This window comes from Pygocentrus nattereri, chromosome 26, assembly GCF_015220715.1.
Source record: "Pygocentrus nattereri isolate fPygNat1 chromosome 26, fPygNat1.pri, whole genome shotgun sequence".
NCBI classification, from domain to species: Eukaryota; Metazoa; Chordata; class Actinopteri; order Characiformes; family Serrasalmidae; genus Pygocentrus; species Pygocentrus nattereri.
In genome coordinates this window covers 24,199,363-24,226,662 of record NC_051236.1, presented here as the reverse complement: position 1 = coordinate 24,226,662, position 27,300 = coordinate 24,199,363, and the positions used below count along the sequence as shown (strand labels likewise).

Genomic DNA, 27,300 nt, shown 5'->3' with positions numbered 1-27,300 from the left:
ATTCATGAGTTTGGAAGAAGAAACACTGCATCCTCTGGTGGATATAAAGCACCTTTTCAATAACAGGCTATTTTTTATGAAGATTTGTATGAGACTTGTGTAAGTGCAAGAATCTAGGATCCTGATAAGACTGATCTAATTAATTGCTAATAATTATTACTAATATTACAAGAAAAATTAAATAACCCCTAAAAATCCTTGGCTTATCACGTACTAAATGCAAATTGGTTGAGCTATTCTTACGTTACAGTAAACTTTATGCCTTGCAAGGAGTTACATGGTAACAATTAGGTGAACCTACAGTACGGTTTACAAGTTTGCAAATGCTACTCAAAAGTTGACAAGTGTATATAAAGATTCTAATATGCTAGTCCTGCGCAACTTTTCACTTTCAAATAATAAGAAAATAAGGGGGGAAATGTGTTCTGAACAATGAACAGAGCTACACATGTTTTAAAAAGCTGCATAACTGAGAATTACATGGGGATTTATCAATTAAGGCCATTTTGGGCCAAGGCTGATATTCTGCAACAGCAGAGGACCATGCTGGGTTCTACTTCAACCTATCAACCTATTGCCAAGTAAGTATCAACCAAACAACTATCAACCAAGAACAGAAAGCTGACGCTGAAGTGGATACATGCTCATCTAAACTAGACAGTTGAAGAAAAAATGAAGCACACAGATGGTAGGGTCAAAATGTGGAGCCAACAGCATTAATCTACAGACCCAACTTCCCTTGTGTCAACAGCCTAGGCTGGTGGAGGTGGTGTGTGTGGGGGATGTTTTCCTGGCACACTTTGGGCCTGTTTATACCAATCAATCAACACTTGAATGTCTATTTGACTCCTATTTAACGCCTGTTTGAGTATTGTTGTCAACCATGTGCATCCCTTCATAGCCAGTTTACACGTCTTTTAAAGCATGATAATGCACAAAGCAAATGCCTTAACAAACTGGTTTTATGAACACGACAATGAGATCAATGTTCTTCCGTGGCCATCACAGTCACCTGATCCAAATCCAATAGAACACCTTTGGGATGAGGTAGAACGGGAGATTCACAGCACGAAAGTACATCTGAAAAATCTTCAGGAATTACTTGGTGCAAGCATGTACATGAATGGTGCAAACATGCACCAGAATCTCTAAGAAATAATACCAACAGGGACAATGATCTAACATCCAAACAGCTACTTGCTGTTATGCAGTCGCTCTACGCTGCAGGTTCTTAAATCATTGCTCTAAATCTCTCTTTTCATGATGCTATTTTTCCATGTTTTAAAAGTACTGTCAGCACCCGTTGAAATCTCTGAAAAAATGTACTGTGATGTAATTTATCAAGGTACCAAGCAGATATCACATTACCTACCTCTATCCACTATTCAAAACAAGAGTTTTGCAACACTTAAACTAATGTATAGCAATAAGATCCATGTAACACTCAGTACAAGAACTTGATACAAGAGTACTGCAGCAAGAGAGCTGTTTCAACAAAAGAGCTTTTGTCTTGGGCATGACATCCACTCTTGAATATAAAAGGCAATGATCCACAGCAGAAAGCTTCCATTGTGATGCCTTGGTCCAGAAACAGTTAGGGATCAGAATAACGTTATTCTAACCCTTAATAGCAGAAGCTGAATGACGGACAGGAAGACTGCGAAACAAATTCATAAACGTCAGTGTCTTCTTTCATCGTTAAAGTAAAAAAAGACTTACATTTATCGCTTTTGGGCTTTAAACATGTACAGTATCCTCAATGACAAATCAAGAATGGAATACTGCTCGGCTGCCAGTGCGCACATGTATAATCACTTGAAGTGGTGTCAAATCATTCCCAAGCTGCTGCCTGTTGGTATGCAAGCCTGTCCATTCCTGGTTTTGTAAGCATGGGTTAATAACTGTCAGCTTCCAAGGGATCTCAATTAATTTCACAGGTGGGAAAAGGGAAAGAGCAAAGGAAGAGAATTCCCCCCATCTGCTAAAAGTAACACTAGAAGTAGGGTTAAATCAGAAACACAGATGTAGCTCACTCAATGTGGAAAACATGTAGCCTGCCTGTAGGGTACAGTGTGCAGGCGGATCACGCAAATCAGCAATTTTACACAGCTTGGGAAGACATGAGAGTGAGTGACGGGTGTCTATTAAAGACTAAAGATGGTGATAATGGCCAGAGTGGCTGTGTGTGTGGTTGAGTGTGCTGCTCTACAGTTTTGACTTCCATACTGATACCAAGTGTAGGATCACAAAGTTTGCTTACTCTGTCTTTAAAACAGAAATATGTGGATAAATTCTGGTTTAACTGGCTACCCTGTATTGGACCTCATTCAAAAAGCATTCCAGCCTGAAAAACACTTCTTATAAATTTTGCTGTAAGCTGAATTGTGTTTTTTTTGTTTTTTTTTGGTAAATGTGTATTTTTTTCTGACATCATAAAAACAATTAATTGAACATTAGCTGTTTTCTGAGTTTAGATTCCATAAATGGACCCTATGGACTGAGGAGGGAATGGTATATTTTTTTTTGTTTCATTTAATTACCATTGTAAAACAGATAGTTCCGGTCCTAAAAGCTGATTGGCTGAGCCACGTTTGAAGCTGTTGTAAAATACACAATATATGCACACCTGTGACCACCTCACAGCAACTGAATTCTGTGTTACTGCGCCACCTTGGGAAAAATCTTTGTTTTGTTAATGGAATAATCTTTGACTCTAATGCTGCTCACATGGACAACAGATGAAGCAAGAACTGATACTTGTTTAAACTGTGCATGCTGTTTGTGATAACAGGCAGAAAGTAGACTTGAAGCATAGCAGCCCCTCACTCACATTCTACGTGGCGGTGTTCAAACGGAATGTGGCTACTCAAACATGTTCAAAACACTGGTGTTGCAGATATTACAAGTTTTCATATTTCACTGTAAAATAGTTTCATAATGCTGACATTTACACTTCTTTGTAAACTTATGAAAACGTGCCTTGCTTCTGTAGGTTGTAGACAATGTCTGTTTACATCATCTCTGTTACACAAACTGAATGTAAGAATAAAAAAAGGAGTGGACATGGACTCTTTACCTGTTTTAGATGCATTTACAGGTGCATCTCTGACCATCCAAATCCAATTAGCATGTGCTATGTGATTCACCTATACAAAGCCAACACAGTCTTCACCTATTTAAATAAGGAACTGAGAGTACTGACCTGTTTGCTATATTGCACTGAACTTTCAATATATTGTGTAACACTACCCAACACCTGCCTCCACGCAACCCTGCAGAGTTTTCTTCCTGAGATTCCTCTTTCTCCTATAGTGTCAGACACCCTGCCGACTCTCAGGGTCTTTGGCCTTTAGGCCCCACCTACGCTATGAAAGCAGGGGATTTGGCCCTTTGACAAACAATCCTTCATCAAAACCTCTGGTCCCTCCACCCATCTGTCTGTAGATCGGTCACAGCCACCATCCTCCTTTATTTCAAAGCACACCCCTCAACCCCGCTGCCGGCCTGCCGTCATGCCAATCAAGCACTTTGCTTGGGTCGAGAGTTATTCTCATGGCTCCGAAAGGAAACACAGGGTGCCTCTTTTCAGGACCCACCACAGGTTGGCCTAGGTTTGGCAGGACAGCCCCCTTACTCCCCTGAGCTCATGAAAAGACCAAACCCCTCCTACCCTCTTTTCCCTGGCTCTCTCCAACCATGAAGGTTGGGCTGGCCTAACATTCCTTCATTATTTGCTCACTTCTTTTAATTCATCATTTCCTGTCAGTGAATAATCCATGTATTCCTGCTGTGGTTTTTCATGCTGTACAAGAATGGATGAGATCATATTTCATGTTTATTATCTCTCTTCTAGTTCCAAAACATCCAGTACAATAGGGCTGTACAGTATGGACAAAGACTTCTGATTATATTGTCACATACTGTACAATATGCATTGTAATATATTTAAAATGCACATCAATAATGTGACGCAGTTAGAGATTGGCTTGCATTATTCCGCGCAAAATGATTTTATTATGTTGGATTTCGTGAGTTTTTGATTAATTAAAGGGCCCATGTCATAGAAACTGTCCCTAATTTTTTAAATAAAGGAGTTTGAAGTAATATGTAAAAACTGTTACTGCCACACACCCCATATATATGGAAACTATGCTGCAAAAACAGCCTGTTTTCAATTCACTGTTTCTATGATATCATGAGAACCACCTATTCAGCCTACAGCAGTTTAGCCCCCTATTCATGTAGAAGTTATAAGGAGTGTATTCAGCTTTGCATGCTTTTTGAGGTACAATACAGGACAGCCAATCCGAACGGAGCCCCTTTATCTTGTATCAGTCTTTAAGGCACAATAACAAAAACAGCCTGTTTTATTGTAAGGGATAAAGAGAGGTTGGAAAATGGTCATGTAAAAATGAATTGCTGCCATTCTTGGAACATAAAACCCAACAAATGTCATAAAACCCAAACAAGAAAAATGTAGGATATGGGCCCTTTGAAACATCCTCACTGACTCACTGAGATCCATGGCTGGTCAAGATGCTCACAGAACACAGTAAAGTGCAGTGTACTTTACTGTGCTTGCATATGTGGCCACCGTGACAGCGGAAACAATGTAACAACGCATTGTTATATTGATTATTCTGTCACCAAATCAACTTATTTTTCTTGCATCTCTCACCTTCAGTTCAGCACAACCCTGCCCTCCATTCCTTTGTGCTTTTCTCTCCCACGTTGCATGACTGACTTGAGAATTTCTGCTGCTTTCAGCGCTCTGTGTATCTCCCTTTTGCTTTCCATGAGAACAACATACCAGCTGGATAATTAAATCATGCGTTTTTACAGTGCAAAGGGCAATGTGTTTGTATATATAGTTTTGGAAACTGGAATATTTGTTTCCCAAAAGAAAAAGTTGAAAGTGTCTTTTTGGAATCAGTCACTGGTTTTTCAGTGAGACATTTTTGGCAGATCAAAATACTTTGGCTTCCCAATGCCACATCCATCTACTCAATCTGTTATTAGATTTGACGAAATATGATGGTTTGGTTCATTCAAAAGCCAGCAGATACAAAATGCTGAAGTCCAGCTGCTGAAGGTTGGAGCACTAACAGAAAGCCCCTAGAGTCCCCCACAAGATCTGTGCTCCGATAGACAAATGGCCCTAAAATAACTCAGACTGAGGTGCCCATTTCCTGTTCACACACACACACACACACACACACACACACACACACACACACACACACACACACACACACACACACACACACACAGGGAGAGAGAGAGAGAGAGAGAGAGAGAGAAGGAAACTGTGAGAGCAAAGAAAAGTCTCTCAGAAAGAGGGAGACAAACATATGGTCAAAAAATGGTCTGCAAACTCTAACGCCTATGTGCAAAATTAATTTGATCAGGTAAGCGAGAAAAAACAACAACATGAGCATTGTTTATGTGGCCACTGTCAAGTGGATATCACCACTGCTAAGGGTCTGTAGGTAGTCAGCAACTGATATCTGTATTAGCTTCTCATTGTGTGTGTAACCTCTTGTTCCTCTCAACCCAGAATAAACAAAAAAACAGAATACATAATAAGTAACAGAGTCAGCTTTATAAGGGTATTTCAGCCTAAATAGTTTATTTTAATATGTTATTTGTTGTATTATGCAGTAGTCTTTAGTCCAGAAAGGGAATTCCTGTGGTGTCAACCAATCCTGACCGCTAACCTAGCCACTGATCTATAAGTTTTTAAATAGTAAATAATAAATAAGAGTGTAACTCTTATATCACTCATCCACCAAGTGTTTTCTTTTTCCATCATAAGCATACCCAACAAAGCAGGACACAAAGAAAAGCTATACTATCTTCATTCAGCATAAAATACATGTAAGATCTAAGAGTAACACTAGCGATTTGGCTTCCTTCTGTACTCACAAGCTAATAATAAATGAATTAATTAAGTAAAAGCAGCCCGTCCCCAGAATTTCATCCACGTTCCTCCCACCTTCAAGATAAATCATCAGAAATGGGGTTTTCTGGTCTTTAAACTGGAAAATCTCACTCTACACACTTAAAACACTCTACATACTCATAACCTGCCCTCAGTCTGGTACGCTCCTTCATTAGACCTGCCCATATACCGCCTTGTCTTTTTGTATGTATTACTGTGCTCTTGTTGTCTGTGTTAAGTGTGTTATTTATGTACTCTGAATAGTAAGTGTCTTTGGGTCCTTGATAAAGCGCAATATAAAAATAAAGAATTATTATTAATTATTATTAAAAAGAGGGTAAAAATGAGGAGGGATTCACCATTCTTTTGGAAAAGGGTTCTTTTAAGGCACCAAAAACAGTTCTATTCTTACAGACTTAACATTAGAAAAATACAATATAAGAACTCTTACAGTTACAGTAAAAGAACACTTTTTGCTGCTACAGAGAACAATTTTAAAAATGTATCATTTTGTGTAGAGACGACTGCGGCTCTGCTGTATGCGAGTATGCATACTTAGTGATGGTTAAACTTTTCATTTTGGCCAGAGAATCACTTAAAATTTACTCTTGTTCTTGTAATCCTGGCCTAGTTTGTTTCTACCCGTCCCAAGATTTTCCACCAATTCAAGTATTAAAGTTGTCAAGATGGATGCCATTCCAATCTTCACATGTATATTAAGTTTTGGATGCATTACTGCAAGACTTAAATATGGACTCAAAGCTAAAAAAGATCAGTGAAATATGGTTCAAATGAATTGGTTTTGGCTATATTTCCTCAAGAAGAGGTGAAAATGACTCCACCTTCCGAGAAATATGTCTTCACCAGCTGCTGTTGCCAGACTATTCAGTCTTGTTATCTTTGTCTGTTTTTTTCCACCTCCTCACTCTCATTATTTTTGGACAATTTTTCAAAATGGGAGCAGACCTCCACCAAGAAACAACATTACCCATGCAGGGAAATCAGTTGCAGTTTCAAACCTACAAGCACAGTCATTTGGCAGCAGTCATTATGTTTGTCCCAACACAACTTTGATCCATCTTCGGTTCACTACACTGAGAAATCACTGGCCATATTTTCACATTTAGATGTTTTGGCAGCATGCCTTTCAAGCTTGCGCACCTCAGCATCCCACTCCATGCTTACCAGCTACTTCTGGCCAGGCTTTTGGAAAGAAAAATGGATAAACAATTAGAGTTGAAAGGCTGGTGACATTCACAGCTGGAAATATTTTCCATTCGCTGTCCACCAGCTGGTAGAGAATCCAGGGGACTGCTGCTTCACCAGGCTGGAGGAAACAGAACCAAGCAGCTAAGGTAAGACTGTATATAGAAGAGGCATCTATTCACACATAATAAAGCACATGTGGAAACATTATCTTTAACTTTTTACTGGCGGAAGGCAGAACATAAACCAAAAACTCTGTCCAAAAAAGTTGGGATGCTGTGCAAAATGTAAATAAAAACAAAATGCAATGATGTACAAATTATTTAAACCCTATATTTAAATGAAAATACTGCAAAGACAACAGATCAAATGTTGAAACTGAGAAATTTTTATGTTTTTTAGAAAAATATATAGGACGGGGACAACTAAAGACTAAACTAACTAACGTTACAAAACTAAAGTTGTGTAACGCTAAAAAAACACCGCTAGAACATCTCATGTTAATTGGCAACAGGTCTGTAACATGACTGGGTACAACAAGATCATCCCAGAGAGGCTTTCAGAAGCAAAGATGAGGAGGGGTTCACCATTCTGTGAAAGACTACTATCATTCATATCATATCATATAATATCATTAAAAGATTCAGAGAATCCAGAGAAATCTCTGTATGAAAGAAACAAGGCCAAAAACCAATACTGCCTGGCCATGATCTTCAGGCCCTAAGATGGCACTGCATTAAACACATACACGTTTCTGTAGTGGAAATCACTGCATGGGCTCAGGAACATTTCCGAAAACCCACCGTTTAAAAGTAAAAGAGTCCAAACTGTGCAAAACTGGAATGTCTGCAGTCCAGATCTGTCACCCAGTGATAACATTTGATGCATTATGAAACTAAAAATACAACAAATGAGACCCCAAACTGGAGAGCAGCTGAAATCCTATTTCAAGCAAGAATAGGAAAACATTTCACTTTCAAAACTACAGCAGTGCCTCCTCAGTTCCCAATCACTTACAGAATGTTTTTAAAAGAAGAGGTGATGCAACACAGTGATAAACGTACCCCTGTCCCAACTTTTCCTAATCATGCTGCTCACAACTCAAAACGGGCATTATTTTTTTATAGTTCAGCTTCAACATTTGATATGTTGTTCTTGTACTATTTTCAGTTGAATGTAGTCTTCTTAATAATTTGCATGTCATTGCAGTCTGTTTTAAATGATATTTTGCACAGTATCCCAATTTTTTGGAAAAGAGGTACAGAAAATTAGCACGAAAATACAGCACCAACTAACATTTGCCTTGTCCGTATGCTTCATTTCACTATAGATATCCTCTTTTTAAAATCTTTTTACTTACACTTTCTCTGATGGACTTTAAACCAAAGTAAGTCAGGATCGCTATTTTCCTAAATCATGTTGACTGCAAGACCAGGACCAACATAGCCTCTGATGACCCACATTCTCTTTGTTATTGCACATATCCCAGCACTCCATGAAACCACTGCTAATTGCTTTCATGTTACAAGGCACCCAGGCAAACTTGGGGTCTATCCAAGACCACCTTGAAGATGTGAAACACTGTAAGCCATGCACCTGACTTCTTCCATGTTGAGGAAAGCAAAAATGCAGACATATTATTGGTGCTATTTTCCTTCTTTTTCAGAAGACATAAAATGGTCAGCACACATGCTGAGTGTTGACAGTCATGAAGGGGGTTTATTGCCTATTGAGAATGGATTAATGTCATAATCTTAATGGAAAAATCAGCAAGTAACTTCAAGGTTATTATACTGGATAAGAAAAACATTTTTCAATAAATCTGTAATATGTTGGTATTAGCAAACAATAACTACAGGAATGTAAGAATTCCTGTTCCCACATAACAAAATGTACCGCAACTCTAAATACAGTGAATTAAACATCATTCCACAGAGAAGCAGATCAACCATCTGGCCACAGAGCAACTACCAGCACTGAGAATGTTTCAATCAAATAAATACTTTCAGCAGTACTCTGCAATTTTCCACCTAAAACTCCACTCAATTCCTTATGCAAATCTAGGCTACGACCAGTTTCCCAGACACAGATTAAGCCTATGCCTACGCTAAAAAGAATTCCAGTGGTGAATCATCAGTAGCACTGCAAATTAGTCCAAGAATAAGCTGTGCACTTTTTTGATGTGCAATCGGGTTTGCATGGCAGTGTTTTAACATGTTCTACTGAACTGCACCATGAGGAAAATCACACCAGGGTTCATTTTAATTAAACCCAACCTGCCAAGAGTGAACACACCCTGAAACAGCCTTTACACCCAGACGGAACTTCATTCAGTGGTTGTTACTCCTGAACGTCCAAGTAAAGAGGAGTAGTATGCATACGTCCACTTTTCTACCATACAACACAAAACTAGCTGAAATCAAAGAAAATTTTATTAAGAGTATAACTGAAGCCAGTTTTTGCAACATACCACCTGACAGGCAGAACGGAATACCAGGCTTTCCTACTTGTTCCTTTCCATGTGCTGGTAAAGGGCAAACGATAACAACTCATCTAGATAAGCTCTATGTTTGGACGTGTTATAAAACAGCAATGAATCATATTGAACATACCCCCCTTATTTGAAATCAGCAATCCAGCAGTGCATGTCAGAAAAAATAACCCAAAATGCCCCGCAGGCTAGGTAAAGGGCAACAGAATCTTGGGCCAGGCTGCATATCTTGTCAGAGTATTACAAACTCTAATATATGAAAGGGTAGCATGTGCATAAACAAATGTTAATCTCCCCAACTAGTTCAATAAATAAGCACAGCTCCATTAAATGAGGAGTAACTCTACAATGAGGGTACAATACAAAATGGGTGTAGGTGTGTTTGTAGAATAACTGAAACGTCATGCAATGTTTCCAGTGAAAATACCACATCATAAACTTGGGAAAGACAGATGCACTTGACAAATGAGTGGTTGTGTTTTCAGTAGATTATTAAGGGTTGAGAGAGAAATAGAACAAACATTAAGCTGGGAAAAAACATCTGGCTATTAGGTTACTGATAATCAAGTCCTACATTACATCCAAGCATTTGGCCTGTAACAGGAACACTTATGAAAAATAAAACAGAAAAGCTCTCCGTGTGGGCACTCCTTTTTGGAAAGATAAAAACTGTCTTGTTCCAAGAAGGTGGAATGTAAACTCTACAAGCGCATTCTACTTAGTACAAGTATATGATGTAGACTACATCTTAAAAAGATGCGCATGTGAAGAGATGTAATGCCAAACTGTAGCTTAAAATATGTCATAAAAATGTTCTCAAGAATAAACACAGCACTGTGCAAACATTTTAGGCAGCCATGAAAATAGCTTACAACTATTAATTTTGGAAATAAGAGTCTTATGGCAAAACACTGTATAACATTAGACAAAAACACATACACATAAATACAGGAAATGTAACGTTTTTTGCTTTTAAAAAAGTTATTAATGTCTTAGACAGAATACAGTAAGAAGGACACAGGTTTGACTTCTCACTGCACTCCAGTCTTTGTATGGATTTGTTAAATTAGATGTGCTGCTGATGGAATTTTAATGAAGCTAAACTACGTATTGTATGATAATTTTTTGGATTATATTGGTTACGTACGTTGTATGTAAACACTGGTTAAACTATTACAATACTGGACATAAAATCACAAAACTGAACAAAGTAATGTTTACTGCTCAGATAAATGCTGTCAAAAATAATTTTATTTTCCCTAAAAAGATGAATTCCTAAAAAAAGAGTACTATAAATTTTCATAGTACTGTATAGCAAAACTTTCATTTGAGGTGCCAACCAGTTTGCCAATGTTTTCCAAACCTTTGATAAGTATTTATTGGCCTTTTTCGGTGGAGTGGGTGGTGAGGTAGTGGGTTTAATTTGTGTGTAGAACCATCTCTGATATGATCGTCTGCGCATCAATCAACTTTTGAAATGTGGTGACAAATACAGCTTACTGTACACTGCAAAGTGGCCTGTTATACATATCAAAGTGCACACAGTGAAGTAAAAGCTGCTATTACTCTTAGTCTCTCTACTGTCTCTTCATTCCACTCTCCCTCTGTGTCTCTTGCTAACCGCTCTCGCTCTCTTTTTCCTCTTGGTTTGCCCTGGGAATAAATCACTTTTCTTTCAGATGTGTGCCGAGCCCTAAACAGTGAGGCCACTAATTCATCATGGCCTCTCACCATTCCTTCCTCTTTCCTTTCCCCACCTTTGAAACATGGAGCTATCAGGTGGATGCAGTCTAATTTCCTGCCTTGCTGAAACCGATTCTTGCTAAGAGAGCGACATCAGTCCCAGAGACACCAATAAACGAAGCTAAAGTTGGGATTTCTCCAAAAAAAAAAGAAAAAAAGTGAAATAAGGAAATGAAATAACTGTTAAAGTGGAAACCTAAAAGGTCCAGTTCAAACAGGTAAACTCAATTTTCCCTCAACATGCTGAGATTTTGATCCGCCTCCGAGAGATTCCGCTGGGGCTGAGGAGGCATTCCACATCCTGCCAAATATAATTTCCATCTTGAGATGGAAGACAAGATTCCTCGTCGCTGTGGGCAAACACACAACCCAGCCACATGAGCACTGCTGTATTTCATGGAAGACAGATTTGGACAGTAAACTCCAGAGTGACGGCATTCATAGCTGCCGCTGCTCGTCAGTGGTGAGAAAAGGAGACGTGCAAAGAGAGAACATCTAAAACTGAAGTAATGGTTTATGTAGCGGTGCATGATATATCAACATTCGATATATTATTATATTGATAAATGGGAATGTAATTATCAGACCGACATTGGAATTAAATCTGAAAACTTGGAATGGACTTTAGGTTGAACATACACCACAAACAAGTCATTCGATGAAATGGCTAGTACAGTATGCAACACTGTTATTCCACACAAAGAAGATCAGACAGTCAGATTTACTTCAGGCAGGGAGGAATGTCACTGTTGTACCAATAACAGGGGGCAGTCATGGGCTGGACTTTAGGGAACCAACCCAGATCAGAAGGTTGCCGATTTGATCCCCAGAGCCGACAGTATGTGACTGAAGTTCTCTTGAGCAAGGCACCTAACCCCTAAGGCGCCTGCTCCCCAGGTGCTGTGGTAAGGCCTGCCCACCACCCTGGGCAAGTGTGCTCACTGCCCCCTAGTGTGTGTGTGTGTGTGTTCACTAGTGTGTATGTGGCATTTCATTGCACAGACGGGAGGTGAAATTTCCCTGTTGTGGGACTAATAAGGGTCTCTTAATCTTAATAATCATTGTGCAGTACTTCTAATGCTACATTGTAAATTATTCTGGATAAGAACATCAGCTAAATGGTAAATGTTCATAATAACTGTGACTAATATATTGTCTACACCAGTATACTGTTACTTTCCAGTTTTTGATATTTCCAGAGATCTATTTCATAGATGTGAGTGTGTGAGTGATTGTGTCTGTCTGTCTGTCTGCCCTGCAATGGACTGGCAACCTGACCAGGATGTATCCTGCCTTCCCCCTGATGACAGCTGGGATAGACTCCAACACCCCTCTGCGACCCTGAGGGAGAAGCGGCTTAGAAAATGTGTGTGTGTGTGTGTGTGTGTGTGCGCGCGCATTTCATAGAAAATAAGCATGTCCATGATAAAATGATCAGAAAATATAATTGTTTCAGTTGACAACAAGCTTCTGCTTTACATGCTTTATGCACAGTATGCAAGATCTTTTGTTGAAACTGAAATTAGTAGCATTTCTCTGTTAAGAAAAAAAACACACTAAAACTGCTGCTATGTTACAATGTGATCACAATCATCAGCTTCATCTGCTTGGGGAAGGGGTCTGAATCAGAACCAACATTACAAAATGTTTTTCTGCATACAATTACACATTTACACCAGAGAGGTCTCCAAATCCCCAAAGCTTACACAGTGTAGCTTCAAGGTGTCTTACATTAAAAGAACGCTTTAAATGCCATATAAATGAAATAAACGACAAATTTCTTTCTGGAAATGTGTTGTCTGATTCACATTTACAATACTGTGTAAGGCTCCCTTTCGAACAATATTAAAAGTAGCAAATGGAACAAAGCAGTCCAATCATCATGAGCTATATCAAGAATGGATTCACCTTTATTAGATCTAAATTAATACTGTCTGGTACCATGACTCACATTTGGAACACATTACAATATTGAATTATATCATTATTGCTCAGCCCTGATTGTAACATATGATTTTGCTATGAGTATTAACCTGTCTTCATGTATGGAGTATAATGTCAACTGATTTTAAAATGGCAAAAGAAAAATTAGGCCACTTATGAGTTGTTGGGATCAGTATCACTCAGACCAAAATTACATGTAGATCTAGGCTCTTAGAATGAAGTCCTTCCACAAGGGGAACACTCAGTAACACTGTCTTATCCTAAGCTGGCTGGCAGTCAATAGGCTCAGGATTAGTGAGACCGTCCCTGCCCCCCGGTCAGTCTCTGCTGTAAGAGGCCCAACAGTGTGGACACAGCAGCGTTTCCCCTTGTTTGCACATAGCTGGGCACCGTCCTCATCGCCCTCTGCGGCCTGCTTGGCTTCGGATCATAAGACATTAGGGAAATGAAGCTTTTTATTTCAGGATTCCATGGTCAGTGTGGTTGGGTAAGCCATTTCTGCCTTGCTGCAGGGTGAGAGGGAAAAAGGGCATGGAAGGAGACAAGAGAGGATGAACGAGGAAAGAGGAATGAACACTCAGCTGTACAAGGAAGAGAAAATGAATATACTAAGAACCACAAAGAAAAACAAAAGAAAGTAGAAAAGCCTTCATGTAGACGCACAGATATTGGAGGACTGTTCCTTGCCCCTCCTCTTTCTCTCCCCCCGCCTGTTACACAGTCAGGGTCAAGCAGCCAGACAGAACACCAACATGAGCTCTCTTCTCTTCGCCTTTTATCCTCCACTGAAGTGGCAGAACAAACAGCGGCTTGTGCCTAGTTTTAAGCCACCGACAGTGACGACTGCACAAAGGCCCGGTCTATATAAACAACTGTTTGAGGGCTCCGCGTTTGCCTCAAGATCATAGGCTACAATGTAGGAAGAGGCCTAACTGTCAACTTAATCATTCACTGTGGCTCTGCTGTGGACATGAAATGGCCTGCACAATAAACCCTAGGGAGAGATTGAATGAAATGCTTTGTTTAACACTTTGAAATATATCATTTTTTAATTGTTACTAAAGATGCACATCAGAATTGGGCAATTTTTTACTTTTGCTCCAAAATCTGCCCATGTGTTATTTTTGTTTGGGCAGATCTGTGTTTCGATTTATGAGGTAAATAATGCAAGTTGTGCACATAATGTAAGAAGTGCACTAGTGCTGTTTTTGAATGCTGCTGCTACACTTATATATAATCTAAACGTTGATGCATAATTATGCATATCATTCTGCTAGCCTCTTACTTTGGGTGTAGCACTTTATATGTTATTTAAATAGACAAATAATTGAAAATTGTACATGTTAGTTTGGCCCATTAAATAGCAAATAATGTTACTTAAATTGTGACTTTGGTTAATAGAAAGTACAGGAAAAGTGCTAGTGTGTTTCATGTGTTCATTTACCCTACACAGTCTGAATTTAAAGAAAAGCTAATAATAAAAAAACAAAACAGAATTGTCAGTAAAGAAATCAGAATCAGCCATAAAAATTCATGATTGGAGCATTCTTAATTGTTACATGTAACATCGTCCTTCACAATATATGATTAGCTGGTAACAAATATCTAGATGTTTTATTATGTGCCATGACACAGGCTACTGATAACTGCTGCAACTGTCTAAGAGTTGGCCCTACAAATGAGAGGCTGCGAGTTCAATCCCTGGCGATGCCGAGTCTAAGAGAGCGTAGAATGGTTCTCCCTCTTGCCACATCACTCAGTGTGATTCCAGCTAACGCAGGGATCTGTTATCTGACATGACAGAACTGGCAGTTAGTGTTCTCCTCCAAGCGTGTTGTGCTGTCCAGTGATGTTGTGTTAGTGGTAGTTCAAAAGATGTAGTGGCGCTTCACATGTCTAGGAGTAAGCACGTGCCAGCTTTCACCCTCCCAGCTTGGTAGCGTCATGTGGGGGAAGAAACTGACCATGACAAAACATAAGGATAGAAACTGGTCAATACAAAATTGTATTGAAAAAACAGACAAAAATGTTTAAAATAAAAAAAAAAAAATCCAGACCAATTTCTAACTACATCATATCAAGATGACTAATGTATTTTATTTTGGAAGGTACACTGCAGTCACAATATTGTTTGTCCATATTGTGCAGTTCCAACTAGAATATTTAACTATTGCCTTAATTCCACCCCTAAACACAACTTTCCATTGTTTGCCCCTCAAAACACCGCTCACGTTTAAAAGTACAAGTCAGCGTTGCATGCATTTCTGTAATCACAGAAATTAAGTAGTTCATAAATTACATAATTAAAATGGACTATTGCAAGATGTGCTCATAAATGACTCACAGTTTGTGCCTTTTAGCAAGCTGTGTTCCTTTGATATAAAAAGCATGTTTTACATTACTGAAACCAAGAAACCTTAGGAATATCATGCACACACAATTATCTTACAACCTGAAAACCATTACAATACAGCTACAAAAAAGCAGCCCAACACTTGGGGAATGAGGAATTCTACTGTGGATGAATCTAATGAGGTTATTACATGAACAGTCAAACGTCTTGCATAATATAGTGCAAAACATCTATATAGGTTTACTAGAATGACCCAAAATGTCATTAATAAATTAAACAAGAAATTAACATTGTAGGCCCTGTATAAATAATGCAGAACAAGTAGGGATTGTCCGCAAGAGTGAGGAAAATGTGAGATACCTAACACACTGTTTACTAAGCACTTTCAGAAGTCAAAGCTTACTTCCCGCATTACATGTATCTTTAAAAAGCCGCTGGCTCTGCAGAAAGTGTCTTCAAAGTGACATCATTTCAACTCTTTTGATTCTCTGACTGAGCAGAAGTTACATGGAAAAAAGCATGATGGTATAATCACAAAACAATGAGATGAATAGAAGAACATTCCCAATCCATTTAACTTACACATGGATCTCAACATCATAGCAGCTGAAGTTGGCTTGTTAAACCAGTGGCTTTGTCCTAAACCGCTTTAACAGAGCTAATCTTCAAAGTGAGCTTCTTGAGCATGCTTTTCCTTCGGTCCACAGCCGGATTTAGGTTTCTATAGCTACTGATATTAATTATTTCACAATGAATCAAATGCAAGCAAAGCACACTTAGTGAGTTCTTCTAAGCTTGCAAGAAACCTAATGGAGTGGATCAACTCTACATAGTTGGCTGACTCAATGAGAGAGTGGCAGACGCACATCTGCTTCACTTCAAAGAGAAATAAAAATCCTTAAAAATAAGAAGAGTATGTAAACTGTAGTTCTAGCTGAAGCTCTAGAGGTCACAATCCTGCATAGCATGTGCAGAGCTACAACACAGATGATTCACCTCATTATAACAGATTCAAATAGCTTTACTGGCATGGACTGTAATGAACGCTTGCCAATGCAATAAAAGCAAAGATAACATTTGCAGAGATCATGGTGAAGAATGACTTATCTCCCTATATCACTTTTTTTCACATCTTTTACACCACTGAGCTCTCAAATGTGCATTCTTTGTAATGAGGGGTTAATGCAGATCAAACCTACCATAGCAATGTCAGTGGTTGTTGTTGCTCATGTCCTGCTCTATCACTTGAGGAACCGTTGCTTACATATCACGCTTATAACAAGTAATTGCCATATAAATAATTGTGATAAACCATCGTATTGTCATTTTAAAAAGACACTGAAATGCTTCTTAGCAGTTGATATTTAACAGCTTCCCTCCTATAACAGACACAACTCAAATAAACATTATCGACATGCCCTTTAAGGGTGTTATTGCTTCCTTTAGAAATTTTAGCTTTCGTTGTTTCCATAAGATCCCTGAAATTTTTCAATAAACTTTTGAAAAATAAGTTTTCTGATTTCTTTTAGTTCCGGATATGTGCTGTGTCACGCAGTCAACGGGGAAGTCGGACTCCACTTCCCAGAATGCTAGGGAGGATCATGTGATCTTCCCCCACACCTGTCAGCGATCACAGTTGCCGGAATTCTAATGTTGTGCACCTGTTTCTTTCTTTATAAGCTGGGACTTTACTTGGACTCTTTGCGAGGTATTGTTCCATGCAATTACTGAGCGGTATAACTATAGTGTATTTCCTGTGTATCGACTTCTCGCTATTCCTGACCCGGTTTTGTGTATTGTTTTGCCCTTGTGTACCTCTGCCTGCCTGGACTGATTTGTATCACGACTTTGGATTGAACTTGGACTCGGATGTATGTTTTCTCCCTCTGGGGATTCTCCTGATTTCCTCAGGTATTAAATCTCTTCCCCTTTTACCTGCGAGCGTCTGCGATTCTGTTCACACGTTACATGCTGCAATCCAACTGACAAAGATGCACCCAATTCTCATTGTGTTTATTGTGAGGTAAACACATGACTATAAAAACTAACAACTAACAAACTCATAATTGCTGGCAACTTAAATAATAGCGATAAGGTGTTTTAACTGTGACAGAGCAAACTAATGCAAAGCACTTACAACTGAAAGTTCCAACTCTATTTACTGAAGTCTTTACTGTAAATCTAAAAGCAGATCTCACTTTATTCAATGGTTCTACCGTTTCTATCGAGGATGTGGTTTAAGTTTTGATGTTCTGCAAGTTCAAAGCCTGTGCGTTGAGCTTTTTTACCAGTAAAGCTTGGTAAGGCTCTTTGCAGCATCATCTCCTTTGTTCCTTACAGTCACCTCTACAATATCATTCTATCTGAGTAAAAACAGAGTGAGTACCGGGTGAGTTAAGGTGCAAGCAAATTGAACTGCATCACAAAAGTCTTCAAAATGATGCTGATGGACAAGTTTGTTTTGTCAATCAATCGTGAATGGTTTGGTGCCCAACATTTAAAAATCAATTTGAATCAATTCAAATGATTGTGTTTTTGTTTTTTATTTATTTTGTATTTTATTTTACAACCAATGCAGTTACATCAGGTGTAATTAGAAAGGATGCGTCAAGAAAACAAGCGAATCTTTATATCACTAATTGAGGCAAATCATTTTTACAAAGACTGTTTTCACACAAAAGGCAATCCACAACTCTTCACACACTCACACAAACACACACAGAGAAGTTAGTTAACCATATGCTTTTCTCATTTGAGCCTCTCGCAAAGCAGTGCACAATCAGTCATTTCAGCAAGAGCTTCAAGTAAATCTCCAAAATCAGGTCAGCAGTGTCACAGCAGTGCTGTGGAACAAGCCCAAATAACTCAAACTCAGCCAACATGGCAAAAGAGAAGAGTTTTCAGAGTAAAAAACACTGTATTTACTGCTGAAGCCTCTAAAGCTGCAGTGAAACAATCATGTAAAAAGAATAGCTGAACAGCCTATAGATACCTGGAGTGAAAGGAAAACAACTAATGCTGTGCATTCATTTTAAAGACTGTTTTGATTCAGGCCATCAGTTATTTAAGCCAGTGTCTCCTCATCTCTGGTCCTGGAGGTACACATTTTAGTGCTTTCCTTGCTTTAACACACCCACTACAACTCAGTAATTGATTGTTAATGAGTTGATCAGGTGTGCTGGAAGCAGTGAAAAAACACAAACTCTTGTTCTACTGCTATTATGCAACAGTTCTGCAAATTAAAAGGAAACATAAAGCAAAGAAGCCCCAAACAAATGTGCTTTAATACTGTGCTATTTAAAATGTGCTATTTTTTTACAAACGTAGCACCCTTTTGTGTTACAGATGAAGCCATAATACTACCAAAATATCAGGTTCAGCTCAGCTTTGCAGTACTTGCCAGATTAACCTGAACACTGTTTTGTTCCAGCCAGTCTGTACAGCATGTAAAGCTGTTACAACCAGTGCTCAGTGGATGACAGTCTTTGTGAAAAAATTTCCTGCTATCACAAATAATAGCATTGATAGAACACTTCAAATCGAATTGGACTGTACTGTCAAAACTAACTGCTGTATTGTAAATTATAACATGGGGGCTTTTCACCCATGACATCACATTAACCACAATACAGCACATATTATGCATGGTGAACTCATGTGCAGAGTTATAAGCAATGTGAATGGCCCAATGTTAATTCAAACATATTCCATATTCTGGCAGCTTTCACTTGGACTGGTTCAGGTCAGTGGATTAAGAATATTGCTGTAGATGCAAAATATGGAAAAAAGGTTATTAATTAGCAAGTAAAAGCATCATAACATATAGTGGCTAGGACTGAACAATTATGGAAACATATCTAATTGTAATTTTCTGACCAATACTGTGATTTAAATGAAATGATTTTTTATAAATTAAGCTCCAGGCCTTTTTTGCGAGCATAACCATTTGTAGGCCAGCCTGTTAGTTCACAAGTTCTGCATTGTTAGGTTGAATTATGGAACATAATAAAAGTAGCAGCCCTAGTGATTTGAAATTTTCACTCTTTCAAATTGTGATTTCAATACAAAAATAATGAATCGGTCAGGCCTATAGAAACACAGACATGCAGTAGTAAAAACCTGTCAATATTTTAAGAGCGCGTAAAGAAATACTTACTTAGTGTTTATCTCCTGTCATTCAGAACACCATGGGCAAACATTAAAACCCATGCCAGATCCAAACCGTCCATCATAACTTACACAAGCAGCCAAAAGAGAATGAGCCAGGTAGGGGAACTGGGGACCAACTTCTTGGAAAGCATGCAAAAATGGGGAAGATTCTTGACTGCACTGGAGGATACGCCTGCCAAAGCAACCTATGAATTAATATGATCTCTGCTTGATGTGTGTACTGAATTTTTGTGTGTGCCAGTGCGAGAAATTGACAGAGTGAGATAAATACAGAAGTAGTAGCTTCTTAAGCTGAAATGTATTCCTCAGTTAAGACAAGCCTGACGCAACACCCACTTAGATCACTCATTGCACTACTAAAGTTTCTGAGTCCGGGGAGTCTTTTATTAGTAAAAAATATTCCTCGATCAACAGAGAGATTAATTATGAACGTACAAAGCTCTTCTCAGGGCTCTCAACCCAAGGCCGTCAAGACCAGCAGTGTGCGGAGGAAAGAAGAGAAGTGTCCCAGGTGACTGATACCTTGCACATATATTTTCACTTTTTTAAAAAACAAATCTCAGTCTTAGCCTGAACAGGCCATAAAAGTAAGGTATTTATGAGCTCACAAGGAGCACAGCATGCACAAAGACCCAACTGTGGGTAGCTAGAGATTTGCCAGTCTTGGTGCATCTAGGGGTTACTTAAGTCCTTAATACAAGGCAAACAGGCTTTAGAGCTTTACTCTCCGACACATTTACAGTTGAATTTGAGGAGCCATGTTTCATCGTGCCTGCTGTAAAGTGGACTGTAGCGCAGTGCTGGCGCATTAGCAGGCCCAGGCGAGAGAAGATGCCTGTATGATAAGTGCGGGTGCAGGCCGGATCTCTTTGATAATCATGGAAGCCCATTTCCCTTAATATCTGAAGAATATGTTATGGCAGGTAATGCATGTCGGTGTCGGCATTCTTCAAGTTGAGAGTGAAACATTCAAAGGAAACGCACACTTTCATCCATTTGCTCTGACCACTGTCATTCATAAGATATATGGGTAGGTGGAGTGTAAGCTAAACAGCAGCTATATTCTCTGGCTTATAATGCAGCCTATGTTGGTTTTCATTTTTTTTTTATGGTAGGGAATTAACTGTAGATCAAAAATGGTCCATATAAGACTGAGCTAAACAAACCTAGTATATAAATAAAGACATGTGTGTAGATTTATCCAGAGAGTATTTTGAAATGATTTGATTGTATCGTGTCACAGCTTAACCCTTTTAAGTCTAGGTTAGTCATTTAATATAACATTTTGATGTAATTATAGAATTATTTACACCAGTTTTTACACAATTAATTGCATTTATATTCCATCTATGTCCTGTATCGATAGATTAGTGTACCTTTTTTATTTGTTTTGATGTAAAAATTGCAAAGTGACAAAGATTTAACATATTAAGACCACATGCAAATATGCACAGTAATTAGTTTTCATCTCATTCAAATCATAATAAAACATCGCCTACTTGTAAACAATAGTGTGGTATGAAATGAGTGTACTTCCTAAGGAACAGCTATGAATGAAAAATAATTACACAAAACACAAGAAGAGACATTTAAAGGCGTTTACACCACGAACCACCAGGAGGAGTTAAAACAGAGGAGGACAGCATGACGAAATCATTGTTATCATGTCAAACTACAATAGTCATAACTACAATAATCACAATAGGTTTTCAGAGCATATTGTGGACATCAGGACTGACCAAGTACATGGTTCATTATCAAGAAGAGCATAATTATTCCTATTTAAATGGATTTAGTGCCATGAGGATATGAAGTACTGGGATGTCATATTTTTGCCATAGAAACTTTCAGAGTCAGTTTTATTTCCGTCATGATGTAAAGACACTCAAACATCCTGGAGAACAAGACGTCGAAATGTTTATTGTTACAGAGGAATAAGGCTGGCAAAACGAAATGCACCACAAAGTACTCAATGACGTTCTAACATAGCGTAATGCTGCTGAAGCTGGATAATAATAGTCATCAACTGCAAGTTCTGCCAGTTGCTACATTACAAACCCAAACACACAGACACTAGTAGACATTTCGTACCAAACCGTCCCTGTAGACACGTTACATTAAGCAGACCACAATCTGCAAAACTGAGTTAGAATGAGCCTACCATCCAAGACAAGAACACCCAGCTTTCTCTGAAGAAACATTTCCTCATAGGGAGAGGCCTGCAGAGCACAATTAATCAAACGATTAAAAACTGTTGATAGAACCTATCGTTGTCCTCTCACTGTATTCAGCTGCAGAAGTCAAGGTGGATTTCAGTCAGGCCAGCCTTCAAGCTTAGTAATAAATGGTGAAATGCAGAGTCATTTTTTATGCCTGACAACACTAATATACAGATTTAAAACTAGGGATAAAGAACATGTGTGGAAAATGATTTTTAACTTTGTGATTAATAAACTGCGTTATAATATTGGGTTAGACTTCGCCAAGAACACAATAAAGACAGAACGTTGAAAAAAAAAAAACCAAGATGGATTATGGGGCTTACGAGGGTTTAGCACTTATTGTACACATGCTTGAGTGAGCATTCCTTCCATATCTACAAAGGCTTTTTAAGATGGAGGTCTGGACGCTTGAGTAACTGTACCATGCGTTTGGAGACCAGATTAAACCACGGAGTGCGACCAGGGTTTGCAGAACTATCCTCCCTCCTGAGACTTTTTCTGAAGTAAAGTGCCTTTAGTGTCAACATTCTGTCCTGCTGAACACCACAACCAAGAGGTTCCACCTCCATGATTTACATTCTCTCAACTATTATTAAACCTAAAGACTGGATTACTGAAGAGCTCCTTTTCCATTTCAGGTGCTGCTCTCACTTGAAGCCGGGCCTGGAAGCACGGGTGTAGGACGAACTTTCTCTCTGCTGTCATAAAGATTCACCTGACATGTTTAGCGGTTGAAGAACATCTCATGCAACACCAGCCGTAACTGGCGGGGGAAAAAAAAAACTTAACTTCGCATCCACACAGGGCAGAAATCTATCTACCAATGAGATCCATCCATCAAGTAAGAGGTCTTCATTTACTTCCCACCATAAAACGGAGCTTATATCTGTATTGGAATGGACATCTGCAGGATGAAAAGCCTAGAGCAGCCTGTCTAACCTCTATACTACACCGCAAGCAGAGGTTCTCAGTGTTTCCAAAGTCTTTTAGTAGGTGGTAATGAAGCAATAAGCTGCAGTGAAGGACAGGAAGGAGATGAAATGTAGTATGATTAAAGAAAAATGTTCATTAAGCCTACATCCTAGGTCAAATGATATGTTTCATTTTTCTGTGTAAAGATGTTAACAGATCCCCTACAGAGAACAAATTAAATATGCATTCTTCTGCAAATTTCTGTATGCTTTATTTTTTCCCCCCAGTATGTTAAGGTCAGCAAACAAACAGTGATTGTGCATTGAAATGTGTATTCTCTGTGACCAGGGATTGTTATATGTACATGAAATAATTTAATGATTAATAATCGCAATAAAAAATTCTTCCACCAAACAATGCAGTTTGTCAACCACAGACTACTGTTTCCAGACAACATAATGGCTTTGTTTTACAACAGCTTTGTGGTTCAGCCAATCACATTTTAGAAACTAAACTTTGTTTTATAAAGAGCAAAGGAAATCCTCTGAGTAAAGCACATTACATTATGGGCTGCAGTACTAGCAAAACAGTCAAACCTGTTTCCAGTCTTATTCACAATGGAAGGCTGTTGTACAGTTGATCAATGTCTTCAAGCCAGCAAATTACCTGAGACTACTTCACCATTCCTCAATCACTCACACTAGGGTCCTGATCCAAAGCCTATTTTGTAATTATACAGCTCTCCATGAGCTGAGGCAGGTGTGCTCCAGGACAGAAATCAATCACAAATACAGTGCCTGAACTCTCCAGAATGTGGATTGAAAACCACTAACTTGGACTATGTTCAGACCAGACCGATTCAAATAAGTGCTCAATAAATCTACTTAGGAAATAAAGAGAACAACTTGGGGATGTGAGGTGTACTGGATTCAAGACTCTGTAAATCTATTTAAAAGTTAATGTAAGCACTTTATCAGTTATGGAAATCATGCACACTCCTTTTGGGGACATAATTCACAGCACTGAATAGGTATAAAGTGCACAACAATTTATCATATGGTAGAAGCATAATACAAAGTAATCTGGCCTTTTTGTTAAAGGGGAATTCCAAAGATTTTTCAATGTCTGTATAATTCAGTGTTGAAATATAAACAAAGTCATTTAGACTGGTTTGATATGACAGGAATTATTTGAAAAGAAATTTACAAAGAAATGTACAAGTTTGCCCTGCGATGGACTGGCGACCTGTCCAGGGTGTATCCTGCCTTCCACCCGATGACCACTGGAATAGGCTCCAGCACCCCACCGCGACCCTGAGGGAGAAGCGGCTTAGAAAATGGATGTACAAGTTTTCTTTACAATGGTGGTGATAGGAACCAAGGGTCCTTACAACACCTTTCATTTATCCCTCCACCATGACCAGATTAAAATATTTTATTATTTATGGTTTAGAACAAAACATTATCAAACAACTGCTGTAAAACAATGTCTCAGACATCAGGCAGTGTACTAACACTCATTTCATGGAAAACCTTTTTGTGAGCGAGCTTTTAGGGGCACTAAACTCCTCACATGTCTGGTTCCTATCACCAACAATGCGAACAATTCTGACTTTAAGTTTATCTAGAACAAAGCATTTCACACCAAACCACTCTGAATGATGCTGTTGACATGTAAACCAATAATTCATGCAGAAAGTTGAAAAAAAATCAGTGGAGTTCCCCTTTAACTGAAGAAGGAAAAGTGCCCTATCATTCACGTTAAACCTCAAAATACAAGGCTGGATAGTCAGTAACAGCCAGAGAAAAAGCAACATTCAGGTTAGTGTTAGTCCCCCAAAGAAAGAAATAATGTAAATGCAACCTCAAATGCACAAGACAGTCCTAAAGTGGGTTTTAAAAACGCACTACATTCCCTTTCCCAGTGAAAAGGTGCAGGTTTGTAGCTTCCATAACTCCAAGACAGGGTGTATAGAGTCATTGCAACTTAAAAAATACAGCTGCAGCACAATATAGTACAATTCAGTAAAACTACTAAACAATCTCACTTAAATTCTATGACTTGCTTTACTTCAAAGAGTGTAGCCAAAGATTTTAGTCACCTCTTTTCTAGCAAGTCTTTTGGAAAACACCATCTTTAAGTCACCATAATCTGTCTTTGTGTTTAAGTTAATGGGCTTTTCTCTGCAGGGTGTACTGCTCTGCATAATTGTGTGGTATCTTAAACCAGGTTCCCCTTTTTTACGCAAATGAAGCAATCCTGGCCTTCCAAAAGAGCTCCAGCTGAGAGCCTAAGCTGAGGCACACACACTCGCTCTTAGCACTTTAAGGGCTCTATTGTCACTCTATGAAGAGCTAAAACCAATATGTGCTCACATTTGATGGGAGGGTCACCAAGCTCAGCCAATATAGTAACTGAGAACCAGCAACACGCTCTGAGAGATCAACCACCCTGTTAACCAACAGCCAACATTTAGTGTTTTATAAATGGTCCAGCTTTAGCATGCAACACAGAAAAACAGGTACTGACCAGGTTTTGTTCATCAAGGTACCAACAGTGTAAATGTACCCTCAAATGCACAACAATAGGTTTAAAGTTCAATTATGTATCTTAAATAAGTTTTCCCAGGTAGTTGTACATACTCAGAACCTAATGTTTTAAAACAGAACAATAAAATAAAAGGGCTGGAGACGAGACAGGGTGTGTGGGGTCAATATAACTTAAAAACATATATAATTTCAACAAAATAAGATACAATTATGATCCCTAACTAAAGGTACTGAAGACGAATCCTCGAGGGAACCTCCTCAAAGACAAGGGGGTACTGCCCCAGTGACGGTTTAATACTTTTTTCCTGAGAGTAACTGCATTTGTTTTACATATTTTTCCTATCAGCCAAAATTTCACTCAGAAGCATTTTTGATACTTTCTGAGCAAACAAACAGCTCAGCTTCAGCCAACTGCAAAAAACTGCACATATGCCAAGAACAATGAACTTTAATCAGGAGATAATATTTCAGAGTGCATACAGAAGCACAGTTTCAGTCTGAGCAATTAAAACTAATCTTAAGCATCCACATTGGATCTTAGTAGTACAGTCCATGCAGCAGATGATGCTTTAGGAGTCCTGGGTGTGCGGTACGTAAATGTGAGTGTCCCTGCTCTAATACCCAGTTTAACTTATGAACCCATACAGAAATCTGATATATGGCCATATATATATATATATATATATATATATATATATATATATATATATATATATATATATATATATATATATATCATAAAGAGTCAGGCATGGAGTTTAAGTGCACATACATGTTTACATATATGTACATATTGCATAATGGTCATATATGGATAATATATTGATCCTAAAGGCAAGTCTGATAGGGAGTTGGATACATATGCATAATATATAAATCATACATCTATGTCTGATACATGGTTGAATCCATCCCAGTACAGTTATAATTGTTACTATTACTATTTTCTGTTTGTGTTTGAATATTTAATTATGCAAATATGCCAGGGAACAATATTTCAATGGACTTCAGGTTTTAAGTATTTTATTGAATAGCTTACAAAGTGCTTGTTTTCAGAGTTTAGCTGCATCGCAAGGAAGAAGATGCATAAAAATCTTATATAACATGGAGTCGCCATATCTGAGTAATACATGCCATATATGAATAATGTTTTCCACTGCATATTGTTTAATTACACATATGTTTGTATGTGTTGCTATACGGCTGAAACACAGGACCCATATTTAAAAATGGTCAATACTCAAATACATTGGCATGTATGACACCTATATGTCCATAGGTGACAAATCTAAGTTGGATATAAGGGAAATCCTATGCTGTGCTGGTGTATGTCATATATTTGAATATCTGGATATGAATATATTGGCTGATCAGATTGAGAAGTATTAAAGCAAGAAAAACACCACCAAGAAATAAATCATAAAAACGGCAGGGCAGGGGTACCGGAGGGGTCTTCCACTGCTTTAGAGGTCTTGCCTACCTGTTGCTCCGTGCAGCACCCAGAGGAGCGCGATGAAGCGGAGTATCAGCAGCAGGCAGCGGCAGCAGCGCGCTCTCCGTGCCCGGGTTACTGGAGCCCGCCTCGAACACATTTCCACAGCGAGACCGCCTTACATCCACTGAAAACGCGCTCAGGTTTGAGGTGACTGATAAAGCACAGCCACTCTCGAGGTTCTCTTCCAGGTTCGGTGGTTCTCTCGCTCTCTCACTGTTTCTCTCAGAGCTCACTTTCTTGCTCACTTCCTTTCCCCTCGTTGCCTCCTACTCGC

The 27,300-nt window shown here is 38.7% G+C and overlaps 1 protein-coding gene across 1 annotated transcript in view; it reads right to left on the bottom strand.

The window, feature by feature from the left end:
• Positions 1-27,300, bottom strand: part of ror1 (receptor tyrosine kinase-like orphan receptor 1) — a 152,345-nt gene extending 125,045 nt beyond the window's left edge. Inside the window, exon 1 of the mRNA XM_017721961.2 lies at positions 27,012-27,300. Within this exon, the coding sequence (XP_017577450.2) occupies positions 27,012-27,123 (112 nt within the window). The 5' untranslated portion in view covers positions 27,124-27,300. The remainder of the gene's footprint in view (positions 1-27,011) is intronic.